General features: G+C 65.6%; 1 protein-coding gene across 1 annotated transcript in view; it reads right to left on the bottom strand.

Annotated features, from left to right (window-relative positions):
- The window catches only part of LOC108500031 (laminin subunit beta-2-like), a 13,974-nt gene extending 7,284 nt beyond the window's left edge, over positions 1-6,690 (bottom strand). The window contains exons 1-19 of the mRNA XM_017820511.1: positions 6,656-6,690; positions 6,058-6,203; positions 5,284-5,358; positions 4,619-4,794; positions 4,391-4,514; positions 4,219-4,292; positions 3,929-4,117; positions 3,787-3,850; positions 3,507-3,712; positions 3,308-3,428; positions 2,883-3,071; positions 2,579-2,758; positions 2,046-2,158; positions 1,849-1,928; positions 1,451-1,607; positions 1,102-1,254; positions 843-1,001; positions 635-756; positions 246-366 (exon numbers count right to left, since the gene is read on the bottom strand). Of these exons, the coding sequence (XP_017676000.1) occupies positions 246-366; positions 635-756; positions 843-1,001; positions 1,102-1,254; positions 1,451-1,607; positions 1,849-1,928; positions 2,046-2,158; positions 2,579-2,758; positions 2,883-3,071; positions 3,308-3,428; positions 3,507-3,712; positions 3,787-3,850; positions 3,929-4,117; positions 4,219-4,292; positions 4,391-4,514; positions 4,619-4,794; positions 5,284-5,358; positions 6,058-6,203; positions 6,656-6,690 (2,484 nt within the window). The remainder of the gene's footprint in view (positions 1-245; positions 367-634; positions 757-842; positions 1,002-1,101; positions 1,255-1,450; positions 1,608-1,848; positions 1,929-2,045; positions 2,159-2,578; positions 2,759-2,882; positions 3,072-3,307; positions 3,429-3,506; positions 3,713-3,786; positions 3,851-3,928; positions 4,118-4,218; positions 4,293-4,390; positions 4,515-4,618; positions 4,795-5,283; positions 5,359-6,057; positions 6,204-6,655) is intronic.
- Positions 6,691-7,495: the final 805 nt, after the last annotated feature.

Here is a 7,495-nt window from a genome sequence, read left to right as displayed (position 1 = left end):
TCGCCTCCCCCTCCCCCTCCCCCACCCCATCCCATCCCATCCCATCCCATCCCATCCCATCCCATCCCATCCCATCCCATCCCATCCCATCCCATTCCATCCTCATTCTACCTCATCCCCATCCCCATCCCATGTATATCTCCAGAGCGGAGTCACTGCCTACCCCAGCCTGTGGTCCCCTATCTCTGCCCATTACCCTACCCCTGCCAAGCCCCAGGCATGGGGTGCAGTGGGACCCCCCTCACCGAGTCAATGAGGATGAAGGCGCCAGGGTGGCGCTGGGTGACACCAGCCCGCTGAAGCCGCATGGTCACTTCATAGGGGGTGCTGGGCTCGAAGCAGAAGGGCCGGGACAGCAGCACATACCTGTACAGAGTCAGGTGTCAGGGCATGGGCACAGTGGGGCCATGGGGACAGCAAGGGGACAGCAGCAGGACCTAACCGCCTTCCTTGTCCCTGTCCCCATCCCTCACCTGTGTGGTAGGATTGTCCCTGTTTCCGTCCCATCACCATCCCTCAGTTCTGGGAGTGTGGTAGGGCTGTCTTTGTCCCTGTCCTGTCCCAATCCTTGTCCCCACCTCCATCCCACCCCATCCCATCCCATCCCATCCCACCCCATCCCATCCCGTCCCACCTCTGGCTGTGGGGCAGGCTCTCACGGTACACCTGCTCGGAGGGCAGCAGGTTCCCACAGCGAGGGCTGGTGGGCAGCACCCGGGAGCTGACACTGACCACGACCTCCCAGTCCTCAGCTGACTGTGGCGACAGGTGAGGCAGCGTCAGGGCTGTGCCGTGTCGTGCCGGGCCATACACACCGTGGCCACAGCTGTGGCTGTGCTCACCTCAGGCTCGTAGCGGATGAGCAGCTCGTAGTCCATGGGGTAGGGCACGTTGTCCATGAGGAAGGTCAGGCCAGCCCCGTCCCGCACCCGGGCGAACCCCAAGCCTGTCCACGTCACCATGTGCCCAGCACTGTCCCGCACCACCTCCTCCACGTCCGGCTGGGCAGGGCACCGGCACAGCTTGGCCCAGGCTCTGCCCCCAGACTGCCCCTGCCCCACAGTGCCCGGCTGTGCCCTCTCCCACCACCCCAGGGCTCACCTTGGGGGGCTGCTGGCGGCTGCGGCGCAAGGGGGTGCGGAGCTGGGGGGCACGGGGGGAGCTGCGCTGGTGCCGTGAGCGTCCCTTCCGCCCCCCTGACTCCCTAGTGTTGTACTCCAGACAGTCCTGAGGCACCTCTGCCCGGATGGCACCCTGCAGGGACGGGGTCAGGGGATGGTGGCCATGCACAGGGACAGCCATGCACAAGGATAGCCATGCACAGGGCATGGTGACAGCCACATGCCTGACAGGGTGACAGCCATGCATGGAGCATGGGTGACAGCCATGCATGGAGCATGGTGCACAGTGACAGCCATGCGCAAGCACAGGGACCCCCAAGGAGACTCACCGGGAGCTGGGGGTGGCTGTGGCCGTGGCCGGTGGCTTGCTCAGCCTCATAGGTGTAGTAATCGAGGGGGGCGCAGAAGAAGCCAGGTTGTACCTGGTCACACTGCCGCCCCATGATGTGGGGACGGCAGGGACAAGCCCCGTCCTCCATGGAGCACCTGGGGGCAACCATCCTGTCCCTCCATCTGTCCTCCTGTCTGGCTTTGTCCTCATCCGTCCCTCCATCTCTGAGGATGGAGATCCCTCCCTCCCTTACTCCATAGCAGTCCCCTCTATCTTCCCAGCCCTGTCCCCATCCCTCCACCAATGTCCCCATCCCTCCCCCCCATGTGTCACTCCCAGCCCTGTCCCCACTCCCATCCCATTCCATGCCCCTCCAGGTGCTGTGCTAGGCCCCACCGGTTGCTGTAGGCTCCCCCGAAGTCACAGGCGCAGGGCCGGCATCCCCCCAGGTCGTAGCTCAGGCCCCAGAACTCAGGCTGCAGTGAGGAGGGACATGTAGGGATGTGTGGGGCCAGCCCAGCCCTGGGGGTAGCCATGGGGCTGGGGAGAGTCAGGGGCATGGTGCATGGTGTGGGACAGGCTGGGGCACTCACCACGCACTGGCTGCAGGAGCGCCCAGCCACGAAGCGTTTGCAGTAGCAATCCCCACTGATGGGGTCACACGGGGAGCTGCCCATCACCGTGCCCCGCGGGTCACACCGGCACGCTGCCCCCGCACATGCACGTGCATATGTGGGAGGCTGCCATGTGGGACCACAGCCCATGGGCTTCATGGCCGTCCTCCCCCATCCCATGTCCTTTCATCCCTCACCCCTCCATCCCCATCTCTCTGTCCCCATTCCTCCGTCTTCAGTCCTTCCATTCCCATCCCTCCATCACACATCCCTCCATTTCCATGTCTCTATCCCAGATCCTTCCATCCTCATCCCTCCATCACCATCCCTTCACCTCCATCCCTCCATCTCCCTCCCTCCATCCTCATCCAACCCATCCCCATTTCTCAATCACCACCCCTTCATCCCCCATTCCTGCCTCCTCAAGCCTTCATCCACACCCCTCCATCATCCCTCCACCCCCATCCCTCCACCCCACATCCTCCCACATCCATCCCTGGGTCCCAGCTCACGCTGGCAGCCCAGTGGGTCTCCATGGCTGAGGCCATAGGCGCCGTGTCGGCAGCGGTCACAGCGGGGACCGGCCACGTTCTCCTTGCAGCGGCACTGCCCTGCGATCATGCCCAGTGCCACATCTGTGTGCCCGTCGCAGGCGCCTCCGTCCAGCGAGCCTGCTGGGTCACAGTCGCACGCTGCCAAGAGAGAGACCGTGGGGATCTGTGGCTGCCAGCACCAGAAGCCATGGGGCCAGGGCTGGTGGCAACAGGAGCCATGGGGCCGGGACAAGCAGTGGGGCCAGGGTCCCAGGGCACTCACGGGCACAGGCAGTGGGGGCGCGGATGTCGGAGCGAGGGTGCCGGTAGTAGAAGGGTTTGCAGAGGTGGCAGCGGCGGCCCATGGTGTTGTGCTGGCAGTCGTCACACACGGCCCCGCTGGTGTTCCCCGTGGCCAGGAACACGGCCATGTCGAAGTGGCACCGCTGCGAGTGCTCGTTGCAGTCGCAGCCTGTGGGGACGGCACCACGGCACAGCATGTGGCACCCTAGTTCCCATCTGGCAGGCAGCACCCCCAGTGCCAAATCTCCCCAGCCTGGACTCCCCTTACCCTGATATGCAGCACCACAACCTCAAACCTCCCCAAACTACAGCCTGCAGCACCCCAAAACCCCTGGCACAGTGCAGCCTCCCAGCCCCAACACCAGGATCACTGTGCCAGGAGCTGGTGCCAGTGTGGGCACTCACGGCGACAGGCGTTGGTGCTGGAGCCCTCGGCCGGGCGCCAGGGCAGGTCGTGGTAGAAGTCCTCGCAGCGCTCGCAGTTCAGCCCCTGCGTGTGGTGCTCGCAGACACAGCGCCCGTGGATCTGGGGGTAGCACCCGGCTCAGTATGGCTGCTGGGTCCCATGGGCACAGTGCCGTGCCGGTACTTGCGTGCATCTCACCATGCCGGGGACGGAGGGCGTTGGAGCGCCAGGTGCCGGGGCGCAGTGGGCAGCGTGGCCATGGCAGAAGCAGCTCCCGCGCAGCACCAGCTCATCCACAGCGTAGTAGTACTTGTGCAGCACCTCCCGCCGCGAGTCCAGCAGGTTGTCCCCCAGTGTGTGCAGCTTGGTGAGGTTCACCCGCAGATTGGTGACGCGCAGCAGGTCTAGGGGGGCATTGCTGTCAGGACTTGCCCTGGTGCCAGCCAGCTCCACTCCCCCGACACCCCCGGCCACACACCCTGGATGTCCGGGCTGTAGGGATCTGCCACAGGGATGGAGGGGTCCAGCACCTTGAAGATGACCTGTAAGGAGGAAGGGATGGGTGATCCCGTACCACCCAGACCCCCTGGCCCCCTCTGCATTACTCTGTCCCCACGCACCTCCCCGTGGCTGGAGGGCTCAATCTCAGAGTAGCGCTGGTCACACAGCACCTCATCCACAAGCCCTGAGGGCTGGTTGGGGATGCCAGGGAAGAGCTTGGAGCAGTTGTAGGCAAAGTAGCGATAGACCTTCCAGGTGCGCCCGAAGTCAGCTGAGCGCTCCACCAGCATGGCCGCAGGGCGGAAGGTCTGCAGGACACTGAAATGGGACAGGGGCCAGCCCCACAGCCCCTGGGGGTCCATCCTGTCTCATTCCACCCCATCCCAGGCACCCGTGTGCGCAGACACACCTTAAACTTCATGATGAGGTGGGTGAAGTGGAACTCGCCCTCCAGGTCCAGGCGGATGCTGACATGCTCAACGCCTGGGCAGACAGATGGTTGAGATTGGGGAAGACCCCCACAGCCACGCAGCCCCAACGCGCACACACATGGGGCAACCCCACTAGTGCCCCAGCCTCACCATTCTCCGACTGCCACCAGGTCCGCTGGTCATGGGGGCCACTCAGGTAGATGACGTTCTCAATGCGGTGGCTCTCAGGCAGGGATGGGTCCCGTGAGTCGCAGGTGAAGCATTTCTCCGAGTCCTGTGCCGCGGAGCAGCACCATCAGGGATGGGTGACTGGAGGCTGCACCACTGCCCAGCTCTGTGGGCCTGTGCCGGAGCCGTGCTGGGGCCAAGTGGGCTCACCTGGAGGTGGCTGACGATGCAGTACTCCTGGGGCCCATCCAGCCCGCAGGTGGAGGTGGCACTCAGGCGGGCAGCTCGCCCCATCAGCAGGTTCCCAGTGGCCGGGTAGCAGCTCCCGCGAGTGCAGCCATGGCTCAGGTCAGGTTCCTCCCAGCCCCCTACTGCCGGTCCCCCTGCTGCAGAGAGCATGAGGGCACAGGCTAGGGACTGTGCCAGGGCCCCTGTGCACCCCCAGCTCCTCCATACACTCACCCCACCCCCAGCCGTCCCATCCTGTCCCATCCCTGCATCCTGACCCACTGATGCAGCACGAAGCTCCATGATCCGGAAAGGTGCTGGCAGCAGCGCTGGGGCCTCGTGACCAGGGCAGGGAGCAGGGTGACTGGGGGGCTGGGCTGCCTGTGCTCCTGGGGGCCTGGGCAGCCCCAGGGCACCAAGCGGTGCCGGGGGGAGTCAAGAGCCAGGTCAGGCGCCTGTTAATCCCAACAGGGCTTAGCGCAGCCCAGATTCCTTGCTGGGTTTTGTGGCAGTCAGGCCCTGGCTGCTGACGGCCAGGGAGCATTGCCATTGCCACCACTCCCACTGCCCAACACCCTCTGCCCAGGCTGGGGTCCCTGAACCACAGCACCGCAGGTACACAGCGTGCCACTGAGCCCAGTGCTTACCCAGGAGGAGAGCGAGCACCAGGAGGTCCATCGACAGCCAGAGGATCAGCCGGGGGGGACACAGAGATGGCACTGCTGCAGGGTGCAGGGTACGGCTTAGCGTGCGGGGCGTCTGGCGCCTGGCCTCTCCTGGCTCTGGCACAACCATGCAGTCCAGGGGGCAACCCTCCCGCCCCAGCATGATGGTGCTTCCTGGGCACAACACTGGGAATCGGAGTCAGGTGGGATAATTGGGTCCCAAAGTCGTGTCCCAGTGCATGGCCCTGGGGGGCTGTGGCATACAGACCCGGGTACACAGCTGTGCTGCACACCCCCTGACCTGGCACAAACTGTGCCATGCCCCATCCTGCCCAGCTCAGGACGGATCCATCCTTTCGAGTGTCACTAGTGTCCCTGGGGGGTACCAGTGCCGGGCTAGGGCCAGCCTGGGAGGGGAGCCAGGAGTGCTGGAGCCGGCTGGGCGAGAGTGTCCCTGACGCTGGCTGGGACTGTTAAATTTAGGCTGGAGCTGCCTTTTGTGCTTCCTTCTCTCCCGGTACCTCCCGCTCCCAGCCTTGCAAGAGCTGGATCAAAGCCTGGCCCCGGCTCTGCCCAAACACATCTCTCCTGTCCCTGCACGGAGTCAGCCCCGGGCAGGAGGGCTCGGGGCTGCGGCGGGAGCTGCAACACTGTCCCAGCACCCACCCCGCTCGAAGCCACGCCAGGGCGGTGGGTGAGGTGGTGCAGAGCCACGTGCTGGCACGAGGGTCCCCGAGCCGCGCGAACCCCCGGTACCTGGTGTCCTGCAGCGTCCAGCGGGACCAAGGCCAGGGGCGAGGGCGAGCAGGACTCGCTGCCCCCGAGCTGGGTGTGCAGAAATGAGCCGGGGCAAGGGCAGCGATGGGATGGCGGCTGGTGGCCCCCCTTCCCCGTGCACGATTCTTATTCAAATGGGCTGCCCGCTGAAAGGGACGGCGGTCTCCAGGCTACGGGAATGTCACTGCCGATTCCTTCTGCCTGGAGGCCCCTGCCGCCTGCCCGCCCGCGGAGGCCTGGCCGGCCAGGCGTCGGCAGCCCGGGCACGCCCCGGCCCCTGGGCGGCACGGTGGGCCCCGCCGGCAGACAATAGGGCGCCTCGAGGGCCGGCGAGCCAGAGACACCGCGTTCCCTGGGCTCCCGGCACGGTGTGGCAGGAACGCGCCTGCTGCCACTGGCAGCAAGGCGTGCGGGGCGGTATGGAGGGATGGGTGCCTGATGCTCCAGGAACCGGCTGGCACAGCTGCGCAGGGGTCACAGAACCGTTCTTTGCCCCACCTGGGGATGCCCCGTGGCGAAGGCACAGTTACGCTGCAGGGTGGAGCCGTGCCGGACGTCTGCCTCACCAGGAGCTCACCCGGACACAGGCACCATGCTGCTGGCTGGGAACATCCCTCCCAATGGACCCAGCCCTCCCCACCGCCACGGCTCCCTGGGCAAAGTCCAACACACATCAACCCCAGGAAGTGCACAGCAGGAGTGGGGGTACCCAGCCCTCCTCTGCCAAAAGACCCCACAGTCCCTTCCTTGCATGCTGTCCCATGCTAGTTGCTGGCACTCAGGCTGTGCCATGGGGCTGTGCCATGTGCCAAGGGCTGTGCTGCGAACTGGGGCTGTGCCGTGCCCAGGGGCTCCCCTCCGGCATGCTGGCTCCTACCTGTGCCTGTGGGGCCTGGGGTTCTGGGTGGGTGGCTGGTGGCTCAGGTAGGCTGCGGAGTCGAGGGCCCACTGGGCTCGGGCTGGGCTCGGCTGCTGTTCCTGGAGGAGGGCAGCCAGCGCCTGTCTCCTCCTCCAGCAGCCGTGCCAGGCAAGGGGAGGGACCTGCCCGCACCGAGCTTTAGCCAAGGTGAGGCAGAGGCCAGGTACACACTGGCAGTGGCCCATGCATGGCACAGCAGTGCCCTGTCCTTCGGCTGGCCAGGAGCTGGCACAGCATTCCCACAAGGCTGCTGTGCCCAGTTGTGCAGCACGTGGGTCTGCTGAGACAGGCAGCCCAGCTGGGACTCGTCCTGCACTGCACAGGCCCATCTGTGCCTCTTCAAGGCACATCTCCAGCAGCGGTACCGGGAGCCCTGGGGCAGTATGGCAGCCGACTGCACTCCCCCAACATCCATGCCGGATGGATCCAGTTCCCCCCCAAGTGCTGGCACTGTGGGCACCACCATGCCCCACTCACCCTGTGCTGGTTGGTGCTGCT

Source organism: Lepidothrix coronata, unplaced genomic scaffold (assembly GCF_001604755.1).
Source record: "Lepidothrix coronata isolate B3197 unplaced genomic scaffold, Lepidothrix_coronata-1.0 Scaffold84, whole genome shotgun sequence".
NCBI lineage: Eukaryota > Metazoa > Chordata > Aves > Passeriformes > Pipridae > Lepidothrix > Lepidothrix coronata.
The sequence above is the reverse complement of the archived record's forward strand: the minus strand, read 5'-3'. Positions and strand labels throughout refer to the sequence as shown.